Raw genomic sequence first — 21813 nt, 5'->3', positions numbered from 1 at the left:
TAATATTGTTGCTTTCTGTTACAAAGTAGACTAATTAAATTAGGACAAGTGTAAATAAGAATTTTCATTTATTTATTATTTTATACAGATATAACTGTATATATACATGTACAAAGTTGATGAATGAAATCAGAGAAAATTTCCCAATTACAGTCTCTTTTCAATTCCTACATATGATAATGATAATGTTTGCACAACAGGAAAAACTGACAAAAGTGAAAATGATACATTATACTATGTTTGATTTGAGTTGGTTTAAATTATTAAAAGTTGACTTGACTGATTCAATTTATTTGTTAGTAACATTTGGACTATATTGAACTGCGAACACCCTATGCATAGTTACATACGCTTGAGGAGGTTCATTGTAACTTCAAATGAGTGATGTTATAGTTATAGCTACAGTGAACTAGACGGGATATTTGTGTAATAGGACATTATAGCTTAAGCATGCAACTAAAAGCTGGAATCATGTAGGCGTTTTATAGCTATAAAAAGTTGTATGTATAACTGAACACTGTACTCCTGCTGCTTATACAATTACTATGGGAGAAATTAAGATTATGAGCCCGTTTGGATTGACTTATAAGTTGCTTATAAGTTGTTTTCAGTTTTTTTGGGTGTTTGACTAGCCAACTTAAAGTCATTTTGTGCTTAAAATAAGCTCAAAAAAATAATTGGGCCCATTTGACTTAGCTTATCTAAAGCAGCTTATAAGCTGAAAACAGCTTATAAGCCAAAAAAAATAAGTTATACTACCCCAACTTATTTTTTTAACTTATAAGCTGTTTGCAGCTTATAGGCATAAGCCCATCCAAATAGGCTCTATGTTTTTCCCTCATAGTGATTAGTAATCTTGGGCCATGAGAAGGCCTTGCTTTATGTGCAATTGACATGTAAGGGTTTTTGAAGAATAGTTGTGGTTCATTGATAAATACTTACCCTCATAGGGTATTTACCAAACCAAGTGAAGTTATCATGATTTAGTGATCTAATGAGGTAAAAATATATATTAATAATCATAGTTACGTGATAGTTGTATATATTCAAATACATGTCATGCATTCATTGATTTTCGTATTATTCGTCATATTTTTGTGCATAAATGTGCATGATTGCCCTTATTCGGGGGTGGTCTTTAATTCCCCCCCCCCCCTCAAATTGCTGGTCTTTAATTTTTGCCTTTCGCTTAAAACTCCTGGGTTCCGGGTTCGAACCTCCACTCGGTCAATTTTTTTTTAAAACGAAATCGCAAGTCAGAGTTTGCCTGCAAAATCTCTACCTTAATGCAGAGTATGCCTACCTTATAAGACAGAGTTTGATTGCAGACTTTACTTAAGGCAGAGTTTTGCCTTCAGGCATAAGGCAAACTCTACCCTAAGGCAGAATTAAGTTTTGCCTTCAGGCGTAAGGCATTTTTTTTTTAACTCAACTGGAATTTTGCAAACCTCTGCCTTAAGGCCTGCTACGAAACTCTGTCTTATGATTTTTAATTTTTACTGAGCCTGGTTCGAAACCAGAACCTCGAAATATTAGGCGTGTTGACACCCAATTTTGTCCCGCCTCTCCTCCGAAATACATATTTGCGCTTCTAATATTTAAAAAAAAATAATAAAATAATAATAATATATTATGTTTACTATAGTTATTGGTCTCTTATCAATAACGACGTTTTATTATTCTGTTACAACTATTATTATTATCATTATTATTATTATTAATAACTATTATTATTATTCTTAAATTATCATTATTACTAATTGTCATTATTATTATTATTGTTAATTACTAATCACTATTATCAGCGTTATTTTGTTATCAACTATTAATCATCATTATCATCGTTATTTTATTATTAATTATTGTCATTGTTTTATCAATAATTGTTATTTATTTATTATTATCATTATTATTATTATTATTATCATTATTATCTTATTATTACCACTATTATTGTTATTATTATTAATTTATTAACGTTTTGTCACTATCAATAATTGTTATTTATTATTGTTATCTTGTTATTAATTATTATCATCTTTATTATTATTATTATTAATTATTATCATTATTCTTATTGTTATTTTGTTATTAATTATCAATATTTGTTATCTACTATTATTATTATATCTATTATTATTTTTATCACCATTATCATCAACATTATCATTATTACCATTATCATTATTGTTATTAGCAGTATTACTACCGCTATTTATTTGCTGCTATTATTTAGTATTATTCAAACTTGCATTTCTCAACGTTTCTACCAACTTCCGCATACGCATCGCATTTACTTCACACATTTTAATGATAGCGTTTGTTATTAAATATTATTGCACGGTCATTGCAACATCATGTAATTTTATTATCCGGATCTTTTATAATCGCATATTTCCGTATTAGGTGATATTCTGGCACCATTAGTACATCGTTAATCAAAATGGGTCTTTTATTCAAATTTAGAAGCCAAACTATTTCTTGCACTCGGTCCGTATTTTGATTTACCGGATCCCAAATCAAAGTCCAATCAACTCATAAATATTTTTTACCAGCCCATATTTTGACCCAAATTTTAGGACCAGTCCATGCTCTTAATTCAGCCCATTCATTTAATACCCAGTCCAAAAAATAAATTGACCCAGCCCACAAATTTTCGGATCCGGCCCACCCCGTTCAAAATAAGGGAAACCCTTTTAGGGTTTCCCATCATTTTTTCTCCTTTTCCCGTCCGCCGCCCCTACTCCTCTCTCTCCTCTCCTCCTCTCTCTCATCTTCTCCGCTCCCTTCCTCTTTCCCCCCACTTCTCCCTGTTCCTCTCCACTTACCCCTGTCCCCCCACATTCTCCTGTCCCCCCCGCTCCTCTCTCTCTTCCTCAAAACGAAACCCTAGCCCCAAATCCGAAAATCTAGCTATAAATAATCGTTTCCTAGAATGAGTAAGGGGGAGATTTTTTTTGGTTCATAAAATTACCTTGAATGACTGATTTTTCGGATCAGTGAAAACCCCTCCCAAAAATCAAAGTCTTTGAATCGCCAGATTTACCCCAAAAATACAGATCTTTGATTGTCTCCAGTTCTCTTTTTAAAACATAGGTTTTCAAATTTTCTCGATATTGTCACGAAAAAATCAAATCTTGTTCTGTTCTTGTCGAATTTTCGTTTGAATTTGAATACACGAGAGTTCGAATTTCGACGTGTTTCTAGGTATATCGGAAGCTCGAATCTCACTTCGCTGCGCCCGAAGGAGGTAACTTCTTCTCTTTAAACCATTTTGCCAGTAGTCTGGTCTACATATATGTCTGCTCTGTTTGGTGTTTTAGAGGAACTCGTCTTGATTTTGTTTTGTGTACTGATTTTATTTTCTGTTTGTTATGTGTTTGTTAATATTTGTGATCGATAATTAAAACTAAGGATTAGTTCAGAGTTGTTATGCAGTCTTAGTATCATAAGTCTGTTTTCTGTTTAGTTTAATGTAATACCATTTGTTTAAAGGTTAGCTCAGCTGCTATTGCATTATTATTTTAACATAGTCCAATTTTCAGTTTGGTGTTAGTTTTGTCTGATTAATCCTTAAGTATGTTATTGGTTTGGATGCTGCCTATTATTTTATTTGACTGGTGTTCATGGTAATTCAGTCTTGGTCATGTATCCTCGCTCCCTAAATTAAAATCATGTGTAACGGTCACTTTAATCTGCAAAAAATAGTTTGATTAATAGTGGCTTGAGTCATTGGCACCTATATGAAACTCTGTTACTATCAGCTATCCTCTATATTCGTATGATTCCCCCTTTTTGATTCAGTTAATCACGAGCCTGTTTAACTGAATATTAACGAAAGCACATTCATCTGTTTGTCATAGTTAAATAATTTCATGGTAATATGAATTATATATATGGTTGGCTTGCTATTTCTTAGAATGATGTTTGCTTTAGGCCAAGGTCAGTGACTTTTCGTTTATCTTCCAATTCTGGTGTGAGTCTATTTCTGTACTTAATTAGCTGTTCAGTTCAGCTGTCATTAGGACACACTCAAATGCTTATATGACGTAGTTTTGTTTGTTTCATCTGGTTGTTTGTTTGCGGTTTGTTTGCCTCTATTCCATTTTAGCTCAGTTTAATACGTATCAAATGCTTCTGATTAGTGTTTAATTTATCTTATACTTCTAGTATGCCTGTTGGAGTTTAAGCTTATTCATGCTTCATCCTATCTCCTAGAATTGATTAGAGATTACTGATTGCTTGTAGGTTCAAACATCTTAGTTTGGTTTAGGCAGTTTGCTATTTTGACTAACTGAAAGATAGTAAATTAAGCACTGGTCTGTGTCCTGTCGCCATTATTGTAATTTAGACCTAGTCCAGTTATTGGTATATGAGGGAACTTCAAAAGGGTCCAATCTGTGGTTCATTGATAAATTACAAGTTGGTAAAATGTATAAAGGACTCCTATCCATTACAGGCCTGTTAGGGTATCACTGGATTTATTTGTTGTCTAGGCATGAGTCCTCTTGAGTTGCAGGTTTATTGATTTAATCACTATGAGTCATGTGCAAAGTTTTTCAAATCTGCCTACGTATTAATGTGTTTAGTGGTAGGCTCTTGGTTTCATCTAGGATGGTTCTGAACCTTTTCTCCTTCATTGCATATAGTTGTTATTCTTAGAATATTGTATGAGCATGCAAATGCCTATCTTTCTCTTTCGAGATGTCTTGTATAAACTCATAACCTTAACATTTGTTAGTTGCTATGTGAATCACCTTTCTTTATTTTTTATGTGAGAAATGGTCCTCTGTCTTGTTCGATTTCCAGTAGAATAAAACAAAGCAGTAGAATTGGTGGATGTCTTTCCCTAGTTACAGGTGGTTGTTACTGTTACTGCTAAGACATGCATAAGACTAGGAACTGTGAATGTACAATCATTGAAGCTCATTACTAGTAGGCGTAGAACCTATCAACTATCCTAATTATTTGATGAATTAGAAGATTAGCTCAGTCTTGGTATTATTGGAATCTAACAACTGCTTCTTTCTTCAGTCTTGTTGCACCTCAATATAGTCATGTTTTGTTTCAGAATTTATAGGCAGTAGTCATTTGTGTATGTGAATTATATATGCATGCATATGGCGAGTGCGTTCATGGAATACGGGAGATATACTCAAATATGCAGAGTACATACATAATCTATCAAGTTGTTTGAATTCATATTTTACATGTTTAAGCCCCATTCATCGTATACTAATCCTTTTCTCATATCCTTTTATGCATGAACCTCATACGCGAGTCCGAGGGACTCATCTTCCGTATTCACCAATGTTGGGCCAAGGACCAACGAAGCAGCCTTTCCCCTCCAGCTCTATCCGCAGCCAAAGAAACAAAAGTGAATTCTGGGTCAAAGCCCAAATAAAACAGCAGCAGCAATCTCGAATGGGCTGGCCCATTTAATATTGTTTGGCCTTTTATTCTATTTTTTTTTTCTTTCTTGTGCATTTAACTTGTATCTATGCAACTAACCCTTTATCCTATTTTATTCTCTTAACTTAGATAGGCTTTAGTAGATAGGCTTTAGTGTATTAATGGGCTCAGTTTAGTAAGGGGGATAATTTAGTTTAAGAAAGATTAACAAATCATTCCATTAGTTTATTTCCCTTCTTTTTCATATTAAATGTCTAATATTTTTTCCATTTTTTGGGAATGGTTAATTTACAAAATGGTATGACTATATATTCTAAGTAAAAAAAGAAATCGTTTTCATCATAAACGTTTTGAAACGTTATTAATACGCAAATATAAACTCAAGTATATTTTATAAACAACTCGTCAAATTTGGAATCAATCATACATACTTTTAACTAGGCATAATTAATAAGAAAACTCACTTCCTTTTGAATCCTATTATAAGCTTAGATGTTTTTGCTATATTCATGTTATATTTTTCTACAAGTCTTATTTTAAATAGCATCTAAAATCCTTATTATGTAAAATATCTTTTACAAGTTTTATTTCTAAATAGCATCTTATTTAAAGCTTTTAGCAATATTTATAAGTCTTCTTTAAATGTCATTTTATCTTAACAATGCTTGTAAGTTTTATTTCATGAAATTATCACATTTCCCATAAATCTTATTAAATACCATCTTTCACTTAAGGCTTCATCAATATTTTCAAGTCTCACTTATTTTTTTAGAATCTTCTTTTACGTACGTTATTATGTTTCTGCGAGTATTATTTTAAACAACGCTATTATATTTTCATCTAAAAAACCTTAACAACATTCATAAAATCATATTTTCAAAACATGGCATTTAAAATCTCTTTTATACAAATTATTATATTTTTTGTAAACCTTATTTTGACTAACATTATTTTCTTTTAAAACTTTAGCAATATCTTAAAATCATTTTCTAAATTTTAAGCATTATATTTACTCTCAATCAATTAACCTAAGTTTGGTCGGACAACCGTAAGTTAACGGATTCTAAAGGATGCCTAACCCCTTCCCTTTAGGATAATATAGAGCCCTCGCCTAGAATCACACTGGTTAAGCAGATTATTAATTGAGGTTTAGTTTTAACTTTGCCTTAGTTAACCTCTAGGTGTCCTAATTCACCATTAAACTAATTAGGTGGCGACTCCTTAAATGAACAAAACAGGAATCTCCAATATGTTGTGCTTCTACTTTAACTCGGTTAAAATGGGGTATAACAAGGCGAAGTGAAAAAATTAAAGACCAGTGCCTTTGAAGGCCAATCCGTGCAAAAAAAAAAAAAAAAAAAAGATTCGAAAGGGCCAAAATAATTGACCAGCCCTTTTTTCAATTGGGCCTCATTTACCTCACGCGATGGATCATGGACTCAAGGTTCTAACAAGTAAGAACCATCCTCCATTTCTTCTTCAAGGAAAACTTACACAGATACAAGATTTAAATATGCAATTTTCAAAAGTTATAATTGCTTTCAAAAGATTACATTAATAAAATTTATTCTAAGTTTTTAACTTTAATATACTATCTTTCATATCCCTAAAATATATCTCCTAATTAAGTACACAATAAAATCTAATTTTCTCACCTGAAAACTTACCTTATCAATCAAAAGGTTGCTCTAATCTTCAATTTCATGCCTCTCTCCTTCCATATCCATCTCCTCAAACTCTTGGAAATACAATTTCTCAAACTTTGTTTTTATATACATAGTCAAAGTCTTATGATCTGCACTACTTAGTATTTCTTATTTGTGGTTTTTTACTTAAGCTTTTCAATATTTTATTTTATTTCTAAGCATGTCTTATCACTTTTTCGCACTATTTTTGTATATGGTATATTCAAATTGGCAAGTATAATTGAAAAGATGATAATAAAATATTTTGTGGATATAACAGTAATAATTGGTATATTTTTTTTTTATATATATAATATAATGATATCATGTATATGGTATATTCAAATTGGTAAGTGTAAATTGAAAAGATGGTAAAAAAAATATTTGTGGGTATAATAGTAGGAATTAGTATTTTAATAGTAGGAATTAGTATATTTAAGTTTGTATATTATATAAAGTATATACTATATAGTATAATAATACCTTGTGTATATTATATATGTAGTATTATAGTATAGTAATACCTTGTGTATATTATATATGTAGTACACAATATTACAATATAACTAATAGAAGATAGAGTATATGAGCAAATTGTACAATTAATGGAGTATTTATAGGGTTAGAGATAATGTTTCCTTATTGATAGGTAGATAATGTTTCCTTATTGATAGGTAGGAAAGGAGAATTTATAGGGACATAGTACTTAAATAAAGAAAAAAATATAGCCTATCAAATTTAATTACCTTATTTATACGAAAATTACCATATCTAAAGATTTTCTCCTTTATTCATTTATAAGGTATATATTGTAGATTATGTAAATTAGAAAATAGTTGTAGATTATATAATTTAATATTTATTTGCTAGTGATTGTGTAAGTTCCCCTTTCTTCAAACCCAGAACAAGTGCTCTCTGCTTCTTTGTTGACTTGCTTGCTCACCTTCTTTTTTTAAAAAAAAATAAAAATAAAAAATTCTGCTGCCTTTTGAGTTGCTGTCCCTAAACTCCGTCTACTTTTCTAAAAATTGTATACACACCTTGGACAGTTGGATCCATACTCTACTAAAATATTACTAGTAAGTATAATTATTAGTACAGTAATAATTTAGGTAACAATCCTCATAAATTGACCACCATTGTGCATTACATCCAATCGCCAAAAATTCCAGAAACAATACTCATACAATGAACTCAAAGAAAGCTAAAATAGCAATTGTATAATACTTAACTAATTAAGCAGCCTATCGAGTTCCTATACATAAGCAGCAACCCGGTATCAACTAAGAACCATCACCAAAAAGGACAATAGGAGGAGTGCTAAATTCTTGTATGAAACTGTTAACATGACTGCTGCTGAAGGAGGGGAACTACCAGGAGCTGGAGTGGCAACGTCAGTAGCATTTTCCTTTGCACAAGTGTATTTGCAACGACTGGGACGAACAACCCTGTATACACCACTGCTTGCTAGGAGATATACATCCTTATTGTTATCCTCACCATATGAGAAGATGTAGCCTAGAGCTGGAACTGTGCTTCCTGGAACTAAGGCACAATTTATAGGGGAATTTCCAGCACAAGTGAATGAAATTTCAGTCGTGTTAAATGTTCCACTGTCCTTAGGGCTTTCAGTGCCTGCCCACATAGCGCCTGCATATAAATCTGCATACAGATACCTGCAACAGTTCATCTATATATGTCATTACCATAAAATTATATAATCCTACACTTAGAAAAGAATTGAGTTAGTAGACATACCTTCCCGACATGCAAGGATCAGTCATGGACCTATAGAAGTATCCACCAGTGATTGAGGCTGAGCCTTCATTCTTATTTACATCAGAGTGATTATAACCCATGACTGGGAAAATTTGGTTTATTGAGCTCACAGATGTATTTGCTGCAGGTGATTTTGGAGTGAACGGTTTGGGTCCCTCGTAAATATTCCAACCATAGTTTCCTCCCTTGGTGATTATATCCACCTCTTCATAATGATCCTATGGGATAAAATCCAATGTGTCAAAGCCAGAACAAATAAATGAACTTAATGGAGTGAGGAAATCTATGGATTCTCGGGTATAAGTTTTGTATGGAGCTTGAAAGTGGACAGGTAAGATTTCAGGAGCATAGTGTTACCAGTTAAACCTACAAGTCATATGAGAACTACTTGGAAAGTAAAATTCTTGCACATTACCTGGCCTACATCTGCACACATGAAGTAAGATGACCTTGCAGAATCAAAGCTGCAGCGCCAAGGATTTCGCATTCCTAGTGCCCATATTTCTGGCTGCAACTCTTTATCTTCAATATAAGGATTATCCTTTGGAATGGTGTAGTTTCCCCATAAATCAAGCTTGGTAATCTCTGCATCACCTAAAACAACCATACACAAAATAAGGGACAACTCAGCTGAATTAAATGTGCTTCATTTCCAACCCCAGAACGCTCTCAAACAATTTGACACTACATGAGGATCAACAGACGAAGTTTTGGCAAGAAATGCATGGTAGCTGCAAAAAAAGCAGAACAAAAAACCTGACAGACACAGAACAAAAAGAAAACCTGCAGCTGAAAAATAAGCAGCTAAATTTTGCAATGAAATATCAGGAATGATTCATTTGCTGGCAATGAGCTTTTCTTTTTGTACTCGGCAAAGAGAGTAGATGACTAAGACAAGAGAGTCTGTTATTTCCTAATCGGATTACAAAGATTTAGCCATTTAGAATCTCTTTGCAACATGCATTAGATAGCTTAGAGCAGTGGCAAGACCATCAAAGTTAGTATGTACAAATGTACAAATATTAGGACCTGCAACTACCAGATGGGCAGTATTTTTCTAGTAACTTGAAGACAATTAGACAACTTACTTGGTGTGCTATCGACATCAAGTCTCATAATCTTTCCAAGCAATGATTTCTTGTTTTGTGCAAAATTGTAAGCATCTCCAGTACCCCCACCATCACCCATCATGAAATACAAATATCCATCTCTAGGTCCAAAAAGAATCTGGCCTCCATGATGAGATGTAAAAGGAAGGCCCATGGTGAATATTCTTCTGACTTCTTTTGGGCTGGCAGTTTTTGCCTGGAAAAGATCAAATTATTCATGATCATTCAGAATCAAATAATGGGAAAACATTAAATCCATCAGACTGAAAATTACCTCTGAAGGTTGGGAAGTTATCCCATTAACAGTAAATTCTGCTATAACTGCTTGAAATTGGCATGGTCGCGTACCACTATCACTAGGCAGTTTTGATGGATCACAATCCACATCCGAGTTACAAGAGCATCTTCCTGCACATCCGGCCCATGTTTCCTTATCGCAATTGAACGAAGCAAAGAAACGTCCATTTTGCGAAAACTTTGGATGAAATGCAATCCCCATCATACCAAATTGAGTGTCAAAATGAACTTCATCAGTTAGATCCAGAAAAGGATTGGTCTCATCAAGCTCTAACACCTTTCCAGAGTCAACTTCTGGAATAGTAGCCAACCATATTTTTCCCTGCTGATTTGAGAAAAAGGCCCGATTAGAGCCATCAGGGTGAGCAGCCATATCGAGGTAACTACTGTTTCCTATTTTCTCAAGGCACAAACCGCCTGGAGGACTGGGAGGTTCAGTGGTATTTAATGTAATGGGTTCTCCAGCGAAGCATACTGATCCATCACCAGAAGCTCCTCCAAATGCATTACAGAAATCGTCTTGTGATTGCCAGAGATCCGTCAACTTGGTGGAATTGGACTTTACAGGCGTTGGAGCTTGACCTTTCAAGGAAGCAGCAAAAGGAGAATTCATGATGGACACATTTTGACATGTAGTCCATACCTTCAAGCAAAAGTTATTTGTAGCTTGGCTAGTTTGCGTAGAATTTGCTGAAGTTGGGGAGTCGCAAAGTATAGGAAGTTGTCTAGGAGCAGAAATAGTACTAAAGAGATCTGCTGAAAATTGATCACATTTCTGCAGAAGGTGAATACAGAATATCATGCATCGAATCCAATAGGGAAGATATCTACATTTGGAAATTGAATTGATAATCTAATCCGTATAACCAAATCACCAAAATTAAAAAACTTAAAAAAAAAATTGATAATCTAGACTACAAATCATTCAGAAATTCCTGATACTAGCATCTTTTTAACCAGTTATACTAGTTAAAACTCTAAAATTATGGATGTTGATAGCTTCCACATAAATCAGTACAAGAGATTTCAAAGAGCCATCATCCTACAGATGATTGTGGAGAATTGAGTGTTTGGACCTTAGCAGACCCAAATTTTTTGATATGTATTGCAACTAGATATAAGTTATTAGGCTCTTAGAAGCTTATAAATGCAACTTCATGGAATATACTATATTCAATTCTGTTTTCATGCAATTACAGTTCTAGAGTTAGTTAAACTGGAAAGATGCTTAATTTAAAGCTTCTCTGTAAAGCAGCATAAATGAGGATTGTGGATCTCTGGCAAAAAGTTGACTGTAATGTAGAGAGTTAATTTCACCCATGGTCAGTGAATTTATCCAATGCAACAGTAAAGTCGGAAAACTATTTTTGGTCACATAAAAGTAACTGAATTTTATCCACCATAGCAGTCGATTTCTTACCGCACAGAGGATAGACTTTACAAGAGAAGCACAACCAGAATCAGAAATGTTCATAGCATCAAATTGAGTCATCAATTGTTTATCATCACCAGAGCTGCAGCATGAGGTTCCATTGTAAGGACAGAATGTCAAAGGAGTCTTTTGAGGTAGAGGAGCCCCTATAAAGCATCAAGAGAACTGAAATTAGAACACGGACAGATAACTGCAAATGGAAAATCTTGAACAACACCAACAACGTACTTGAATCAGTACACAAGGGAAGTGAATAACAAGGACAAAGAAGCAGCAGAAAGTTCAACAGAAGGATAATCAAGAAATGACTGCTTCCCATGGCTATTAGCTGAGAAAACAAATTGTAAAGCAGAAGAAAATAGGTTCTTGCAGGCTGCAGCTACATATCAGGTTCTTTTCAAGATTAAGATACATTCCCAGTTCTGGAACAAGATTGATTAAATAGAGACAAATATATATAATACTAGTATTATGTAATAAACTACTCCCTCCGTTTCAATTTATGGATCATTTGACTTGGCACGGAGTTTGCGAAAGAAGATAACCCATTTGACTTGGCACAGAATTTAAGAAAGAAGAGAAGACTTTTAAACTTGTGGTCCTAAATGGATCACATATATTTTGTGTGACTATAAATCATTGGATAAAGGTAAAATATTTTCAAACATAGAAAAAGTCATTTTTTTTGCACAGACTAATAAAGAAATAGGTTCACATAAATTGAAACAAATGGAGTATATCCTTCTTCTTTGCTTTAAATTTCAACACATGGTGCCTACTGCCAACTCCCTCAATTATTGGTCAAATCTTATAATCAAAAATATATTTTCTCTGATTTGGTTTTAGCCCGTCCTTTTCTCTCTCGCAAGGGGCTTTTGATATTTTCTTTTGTCAACTGAGAATTCAGGCCCCAAATGGTCTGTCTAAACAGTTGACTTTTAAGATGGTGAAGTCTTGGCATAAATACATATAGTAGAATATATTGGGTGGTTGAGCAGCAAAAAAGAAGTAACTTTAATTGAAAAAACCCAGGCTGTATGGATCTTGGTTGGTTTGGCTTCATGTCTTCTGTGTCCACATTAATTGCAACCCATATGCTCAAAATATAAGAATTAGCCTCATAGTAAAGGTGCGAAGCCAGAGTTTGAACATTATGGGTTCTAATTTTAGGATAGTAGTATTGGTAATTAAATTATGAATTTAACTTTTATACATATTTAATAATTACTTAAATACATGGTTAGACTAAAGTCATTGAGTTTGATCGAACTAGCACGTAACCTTCTAACTTCAACATTGCCGTATAGTCATTTATACCAAACTAATGAATGACTTATTGGGTATACACATTTATCACATAACCATAATATGACATGCGTTCTTTTATTAACTTTTAATTGCTAAGTTTAAATTACTTAGTTTGATGCGGATATTGAGAGCGAATAAGTATGTACCTACTAAATATAGTCAAATCTTGTAATCAATACAGATCCCTGGAACAACGGTCATTGTATATGAATAGGTCCACTTGGGAAATATTATAGAAACCCCAGAAAAGACACCAGCAAAACCGGCAAAGATGGTGATTTAATACATAAAGAAATCAAAAAGAAACGTAGAGTCTTGTACTTCTAGATAAAGGCATTAGCCAAGTCATAGACATAAGCTTTATAAAGGAAACCTTTTCGCTATCGAGCAATTTGTCCATATGTTTACTCTGACTATGATAATCTGCAAGTGCTTGACCAAATGCAAAGTGGTGATCTTGGAGTTTCAAGTGAGAACTGGAACTCGAAAAGAAGCACAAATATATTCTTGCAAATATTTTTACTCTATAAAATATAGAATGTTACGTGATTTTCTAATCCTATTTACTTGTCGTATTAACCTTTTAATCATCCTTTTAAAAAATATTAATAATAAATTATTTGACTAGTTTAGTCTTATTCATTTTTAAACTTTCACCATATTAATCTCTCTCCATGCTTACATGCACCTAGTATTTACAACAGAGCAATATATGCAAAACGTATATTTCAAAAAGATATGTATTCCTTAATCATGACTAAGTGATATCCGTTTTCTCTTTTAATTAATTTTAACTATGAAGATTAGATTGTTTGATTGAGTGCATATAAACACCGGGTGCAAATAAATATTTATCATATTTTGAAACAACTATGTTTGACAAGCATGACAATTAAAAAGAACGGAAGTGAGTATCTATGGGAAAGAAATTTTAAGCGGGTGAATCTCACAAGGTAAAAACTTATTCTTTCCGATGTTTAAATTAATCTGTACAAAATTACCACGATTAAATTATTAATTAAGGTGAGAATGTATATTAATTATAATTTAATAATTAGAATGGTATGTTTATTGAGTTGATGTATACATGACAACTGATAAATTTTTACCCTCCCATGAAAATAAAAAGTCAAAATCAAATCATTTTTAAGACAAAAGGAAACTCATTTCCTTCCAGACCGCTGAATTTAAGAAAAATCTTGCAGGAAGTTTTCTTAGAGGTTCGTGCAAAAAAAAAAAAAAGGAAAAAAAAATTGAAAAAGAAAAAAGAACAAACTGGAGGGAATAAATTAAGTTGACTATAATCTACGCATAAGGATACTTGTTTGCTGTTGTACAATAGCGCAATACACTCGATTTGAAAAATAATGACTAGAACGACTAATTTCATCTTAAAACGATATATAGTCACCTGTTGAATATAAGATTTTTTTTTATTTTTTTTTTAACTCTGAGAGACTGAAACTGTGCAGAAATACCTAAATGGTTATCTTTCTTATTTCAAGTTGACGCATAGTACAATTTTAATTTTAGTGAAATATCACTCTATTTGACTCTTGGAAAATGAAAAAGGCAAATAAGATACTAAAATATAAGCCGTTATAGGGTCGTCATTTTAAATATTAAATCATGATTGCAAGAGAAAAATGTTCAAAAATAATAGACCAACGAGAAATTAGAAATTAATATAGTAGTATTTTATTTCATGACGTTGATCAGAGGCGATGAGTTCACCATTACTGGATTCGCCTCTGATTACACCCCTTTCACATTTAAATATAAGGGTATCGCACCCTTCCAAATTCGTAATAACATAGAGGAATCACACCCTTTTCGCATTCAAAAGTAAGGGAATCACATCCTTTCAAATTTGTAATAAAATAGAGGAATCACACCCCTTTCGCATTAAAAAATAAGGGAATCACATCCTTTCAAATCTATATATAATATAAAGCTAGGCATAAACAAGGTGATGTGGCACCTCTCTATGGCCACCATTCTTATTTATCCTTTTTCTCTTTTTTTTGGCATTTTATTGGTTTATTTCTTCATTGTAATGCAATTATTTAGCTATTAAATTACTAATGCTTTTGTTCTCGGAGAGTCACAGCCAAAGAATTGCATTTAGGCTTCCCAGAAATAAATGTCAGGTGCATTTATTATTTTGAAACTGTTCAACTTAAATTTCTTAGTAATTACAGTTCCCTGTCTTCCTCTTCTATTAATGGTTATCGTTGTACTCCATAAAGAAGGAAAATGAAGAGTTTTGAAGGCAGTTAAGAATTGTTAAAGAATTCAATTAGTTAGAATTGTTAAAGATTTGAAGTAAATCAAGATAATGAAAAGTCATAGCAGGGATTTCATTAAATATATAAAAGAAAATTATGTGGGAACCCTAATACGGGAATGTGTTGTTGGTTATGTGGTAAAAGCAAATCCTGTTTCGACTCATTTCTCCCGCAGTCCAACACCAATTCTGAATCCGTCTGTGAAATATATGCACGTTATTTTCTACAAAAAAAAAAAAAAATCACTTACACTTACATATCATGTAGCAAGTGATGAGTGGTGTCATTTGTGAGTACAAAAACATATAATGATGGCAGTTGGGATGTAAAGATCACTAATGGTTTAAATTAAGGTATAGATTCGGAAAGGTCATATCTGCTAGAGGATCATTTCTTTATCTTTTTTTATTTTTTTTGTTTCTCATTTTCGTTTAATTACATCTTTTGTTAAATATCCTTCTCCTCTTTTTTTGTTTGGAAGAAATGCATGGACATCTTTTTCAGTTACCATTTTATGAATGATGACATGATTACTACAATTAGAGGAATCAACCCCGTATCTGTAACAGCTTATGAACTATCACAAGCAACTGCAATGAAGAGATATTCATTGATACATGTAATCCTCTTGGGCCTGGCTAAGAAGGGGCAACGGGATTCATCCGAACCCTGTTTGGCGGAAGATTACCTATACATACACGGTTAAAATTATTTTTTTAATATGTATTGTATATGTTGAATCTTCTTGGCTTCTTTGTTTGTTTGATTCTTTAAATTTTGAACTCCATTATTGAAAATCTTGGCTCCACCACTATTCATGAATAGTGTAGTCAGAAAGTAACTATTTTTATTTTATTTTTATTTTAAGTGGAAAGAAAAGTTGAGAAAAGGACTAAAAATGTATCTTTTGCAGATGGGAAGGGCAACCGGTTTTTATGACATGTATGGAGATTCTATGACGCCAAGAATATATGAGGTTATCTAATTTTCATATTATTAACTCAATAATTCTATGCTAACATGTTTTTCTTGAAAAATATTTTTTTTATAAAGGAAAGTTCTTGAGAGGGAATTAAAAAAATTAGAAACGAGAATTTGAGAAGTTTAACCATTTCAATTAATCTTTAAGTATTGCCTTTCTTGACCTTATGCCAAGCAACATTGAAATTGAATATTACTCTTTTTTTTTCTATGATGATGAATCTATGTAATTTAAAGTTGCTATGATAACTTTAAATATACTTTTTTAGCTTGTGTGATTGCATTTTTGCTCTTTTTAACTTTTAAAATATAGGTAATGTGCAGGTTGATGAGCTATCACTACTATAAAAGGATGTGGTGCAGCGGATGAAACTGCTTGTCACTTAACCAGAATCTTAGATTTGAGCTTTGAGTATGGAAAATCTTTGGTAGGAAGCGCTCCCCCCAGATTGGCACTCGGTGCGAATCCGAATTTAGTCGGGCTCCAATATGAATACCAAACACCGAATGGGAAATAACTAAAAAATATGAGCTATCACTAGAGAAGTGAACTTTCTCATGTCTATAACCTTTCTTAAAGACCACTATATTGATTCTCTTAGTTTTAATTTTTCTCGCGTGATAGAAGTGAATTTAGGAAGAAATAAGAAAATTCAAAATATCAATTACAGTGCATAGAATTTTATATGCACAAATTCATATCTCACGAAGTGACTTCACACAGTAATATAGCATTATTAGAGACATTTTGAGTGACGAATTAACAACAAAAATATGACTGTTGTTCAAAAATGTGAAACTATTTTCGAAATAGTATTTGCTTCTAAATTTTAAGTTGAACTTATTAGAGACTTATATTAATTTAAAATAACTAAAACCATATGAAAATGTTAAGATTTTTTCAAGGATTTAATATAATGTTTTTTTAGGAAGTAGCTTTAATAAAAATACATGAGGCTTCTAAACTTTTTACAGAACAAATGGCAAAGATACAGGTGCTTTCGGAAGATCACACATAAGATGACCGATTTTGAAATTGGATCTTGATGAACAATATCATCTTAAAATTTTAGTCGTTTTTATAATCTGCTTTTTTATTTTTATTTTTATGTGTAATTAATGACATGATTAGTAAAGCTAATTGACATAGTATTTAAGTTGTTTAACCAATTTAGTGAATTGATTTTATATGCATAAGTGTAGAAAAATTGTCTCTTTATATATCTACTAAATTTACAATTTTTTCATGAACTTATACGTTTTTTCTTGAACGCGCGAAGCGCGAACAAATTCACTAGTTTATAATAAAATAGAGGAATCACACCCCTTTCACATTTAAATATAAGGGTATCGCACCCTTCTAAATTCGTAATAACATAGAGGAATCACATCCTTCTCGCATTCAAAAATAAGAGAATCACACCCCTTTCTCATTTAAAAATATGGGAATCACATCCTTTCAAATTTATAATAAAATAGAGGAATCACACCCCTTTCGCATTCAAAATTATAGAGAAGTGTTCATTACCGTCTATCGAGCTCGAAATTTAGTGCAAATACGATCCAAGAGGTCCAAAACTTTACGGCTACAGTGGAAATGGTACTTCTCCTTCGAAACAAAATGATGACTCCAACCTAAAAATAAAAATGTATCAAATTCCTTAAAACCCATAAACCTCAAAATTCAAAAGAACCAAGAAAATAAGGTTTCAAAAGTCAAAACCCATATACCCCAAAATTCAAAAACTCAAAAAAACCAATAAAATTCAGAAATCCAAATTCAAAAATCAATAAAAAGACCAAAAGGGTGTTCGAAATTCGAATTCAAGACTTACCGGACACCTTGTTGTTCTGAGATAATTTGTTTTGAGATTAGAGAATAATATTATAATAGAGAATAACTATGAGAATGGAGAATAGATTTTGCCTTTCGAAACTTGAGACTTTAATTTTACTTGATGAATTTTGGTGGGTTCTTGCCGGCTTGCAGCTTAGCTATCAACTATGGGTTTCTAAGTTTCTTGATTGTCATGACTCATGAGTTCATCGTTGCAGTGCAGCCAGGGAGGTTTTTTTTTTTTTTTTTTTTTTTTTTTTACTTTTTGGGACTTGATATAATTAGAAATAAAGGAAAGAAAAGTATACGATGCAATATGAAGTAAAAACACTTTTTTACTTGAGTAATAATATAAAAAGGAAGGTAAAAGGTAGCTTTAGAAAATAATAGCAAAATTTTAAAAAGCTGCCCGAGCGGGGGATTGAACCCGTGACCTTGAGAATACAAAGATAGTATTAGATATATCTTCAGAATTATACACATAATATATCAAGAATAGTCGAGTGACCATGTGTTCACGTGACTCAAAATTTACCCACAAATTCGCCCCTGACGTTGACTATTGACTAAGATACACCGGAGGACATGAAAGTTGTTTTATTACCGGAGAAACATTTTACCCGCGTAGAGAGGCTATCTATATATGTAAAGGACTTTGCAGGATATTAGATATCATTAAGTTATAAGTCATTACAAAATTCTATTTTGAATGGAGTGATATTTTCCCTATTATGCTAAACATTTATTATTATTTACTATTAAAGTTTATATGCAATTAAACTAAAGTCTTAAATTTTCCTTGTCCCTTTTAAATAGGGTCATAATTAAATTGAAATTGAGAAAGTAGGTACGTTCCATTAAAGAAAGTTGACTTTAGTTCTCATCATTTGTTTTGTCCTTGCTTATAGGCTATAGCGTCTATGAAGAGAGTGGCCAAACATCTTTCATTTTTTTCAGAAACCTTATCCAACGGACATTTAATATAACGCTTTAATAAGGCCTTATATGCTAAAAAATATGTAACATTGAACTCTGGAATTTGTTATTTGAGAGTGGTCCAGCGTGCTACTTGAAATGGATAGTTTAATGTTTCCACCTGGTCAATAATTTTGGCTCCTGTTGGAGGACTCCAACTTGCTCTTATAATTATACTAGATGGCCCGGCCAACACTTTACATTATAGTGCATATATGTGTATGTAATTGTCTTTAAATAGTGATTATATATATATATATATATATTATATATTATGTTCAAAACACGATTAATATAACATTATAGTTTGTGCTCCGTATCTAAAACTTCATTATATTAGTGTTTGCTACGAATACAAAGTCTGCACGTTTTTTTTTAACATTGTTTGTTTTTTTAATATGAGATTCACTTTTTTTTTATATTGCTTGATTTTGTTAATATGGGGCCCAGTTTTTTTTCCCCGTGAGTTTGGAGATGGTGGGTTCCACTTTTTTTACTTTTTTTTTTAATATGCAAAACACGATTAATATAACATTGTAGTTTGTGCTCCGTATCTAAAACTTTATTATATTAGTGTTTGTTAAGAATACAAAGTCTGCACGTTTTTTTTTACATTGTTTTTTTTTAATATGAGATTTACTTTTTTTTTATATTGCTTGATTTTGTTAATATGGGGTCTACTTTTTTTTCTCCGTGAGTTTGGAGATGGTGGGTTCTACTTTTTTTACCTTTTTTTTATTTTTTTTTATTTTTAATATTGGTTGGTTTGTGTTTAATATGTGGGCCCACAATTTTTTTTGGGCCCACAAACGGACGACGAAAAAGTGCCCTACTATGTTCAAAACACGATTAATATAACATTGTAGTTTGTGCTCCGTATCTAAAACTTTATTATATTAGTGTTTGCTACGAATACAAAGTCTGCACGTTTTTTTTTGACATTGTTTGTTTTTTTAATATGGGATTCACGTTTTTTTTATAGTGCCTGATTTTGTTAATATGGAGTTCATTTTTTTTCCCCGTGAGTTTGGAGATAGTGGGTTCCACTTTTTTTATATTGCTTGATTTTGTTAATATGAGATTCACTTTTTTTTATATTGCTTGATTTTGTTAATATGAGGTCCATTTTTTTTCCCTTGATTTTAGAGATGGTGGGTTCCACTTTTTTTTTTTTTTTTTTTTTTTTTTTTTTTATATTTGTTGGTCTGTGTTTAATATGGGGACCACACTTTTTTTTTTAATATTGGTTGGTTTGTGTTTAATATGTGGGCCCACAATTAACATTGTAGTTTGTGCTCCGTATCTAAAACTTTATTATATTAGTGTTTGCTACGAATACAAAGTCTGCACGTTTTTTTTTTACATTGTTTGTTTTTTTAATATGGGATTCACTTTTTTTTTTATATTGTTTGATTTTGTTAATATGGGACCCACTTTTTTTTCCGTGAGTTTGAAGATGGCGGGTTCCACCTTTTTTTACTTTTTTTTTTAATGTTCAAAATACGATTAATATAATATTATAGTTTATGCTCCGTATCTAAAACTTTATTATATTAGTGTTTGCTATGAATACAAAGTCTGCACGTTTTTTTTTGACATTGTTTGTTTTTTTAATATGGGATTCACTTTTTTTTATATTGCTTGATTTTGTTAATATGGGGTCCACTTTTTTTTTTCTCCGTGAATTTGGAGATGGTGGGTTCCACTTTTTTTACCTTTTTTTTTTTTTTTTTTTTTAATATTGGATGGTTTGTGTTTAATATGTGAGCCCACAATTTTTTTGAGCCCACAAACGGACGACGAAAAAGTGCACCATCCGGTGCTTCTAATATAGTAGAAATGCAAGTTATAAATTTCCTTTCTTCTCTTCTTCTTCATATGATTTCAGTTCTATGTCATTCATGACCAAATCCAAGTTAAAATCTCTCCACACGATCGTCACGGTTATCATATAATGTGCATGATTTTATGGAGTTATAGGTTTTTATAGGTGAATTAGAATATAATATAATCTATACCTAAATGATATGTAGTTGTAAACATTAATTAATCTGCAACTTTAGTACTTACTGATTTGAGTTCTACTAAGCCAATAACTTTTATAAATTTCATTTCACACGTATAGAAATTTACTTCCACGAAACATATTTATATCAGGGTAACTTCATGGATAGTCACATAATGGTTTGTGTTTAATATGTGGGCCCGCAATTTTTTTAGGCCCACAAACGGATGACGAAAAAGTGCACCATCCGGTGCTTCTAATATAGTAGAAATTTTAATTTTATTGTGTTAAAGTCGCTAGACTATTTTTTATAATGAAAAAGTTATTCAACTTTGCTCAAGTGAAATCAGTATCAATTGAAATCAGTATCAATTGTTTCCTCTTAGTCACTCTTTGTGATAGTTAGACAAAGTTGGACGACATTTTGATTTCAAAAAATAGTTTTAGTGATTTTCGTGATGCTAGATGTAAAGTTGAGGGTCTTTTTTGTAATAAAAAATATTTAGTGATTTTTGTGCAATAAAGTAAAAGTTGAGCAAATCATTCATGAAATTAACCCTCTTTATACTTCATAAAAATATCATTTGCTTAAAAACTCTTTAATTTCACGTGTAACCATGGAAGGTATCTCTTCTCTCATAAGGTTTGAGTGAAGAATTTGATTTAATTCAACTTCTGTAATTGATTCAAGTTGTTCTTGATTTT

General features: G+C 32.0%; 1 protein-coding gene across 1 annotated transcript; it reads right to left on the bottom strand.

Moving 5' to 3' along the window:
• Window positions 1-8160: 8160 nt before the first annotated feature.
• LOC132632697 (HIPL1 protein-like) lies at window positions 8161-12587 on the bottom strand. Its single transcript, XM_060348738.1, has 7 exons — window positions 11943-12587; window positions 11703-11860; window positions 10260-11057; window positions 9965-10181; window positions 9292-9470; window positions 8856-9094; window positions 8161-8773 (listed from the first exon to the last, which is right to left on the bottom strand). Exons 1-7 carry the CDS (start codon window positions 12031-12033, stop codon window positions 8377-8379), a joined length of 2079 nt encoding a protein of 692 aa, XP_060204721.1. The 5' UTR covers window positions 12034-12587; the 3' UTR covers window positions 8161-8376.
• Window positions 12588-21813: the final 9226 nt, after the last annotated feature.

Source organism: Lycium barbarum, chromosome 3 (assembly GCF_019175385.1).
Source record: "Lycium barbarum isolate Lr01 chromosome 3, ASM1917538v2, whole genome shotgun sequence".
Taxonomy (NCBI): Eukaryota; Viridiplantae; Streptophyta; class Magnoliopsida; order Solanales; family Solanaceae; genus Lycium; species Lycium barbarum.
Note: the sequence above shows the minus strand (reverse complement) of the source record. Positions and strands in the feature narration are given on the sequence as shown.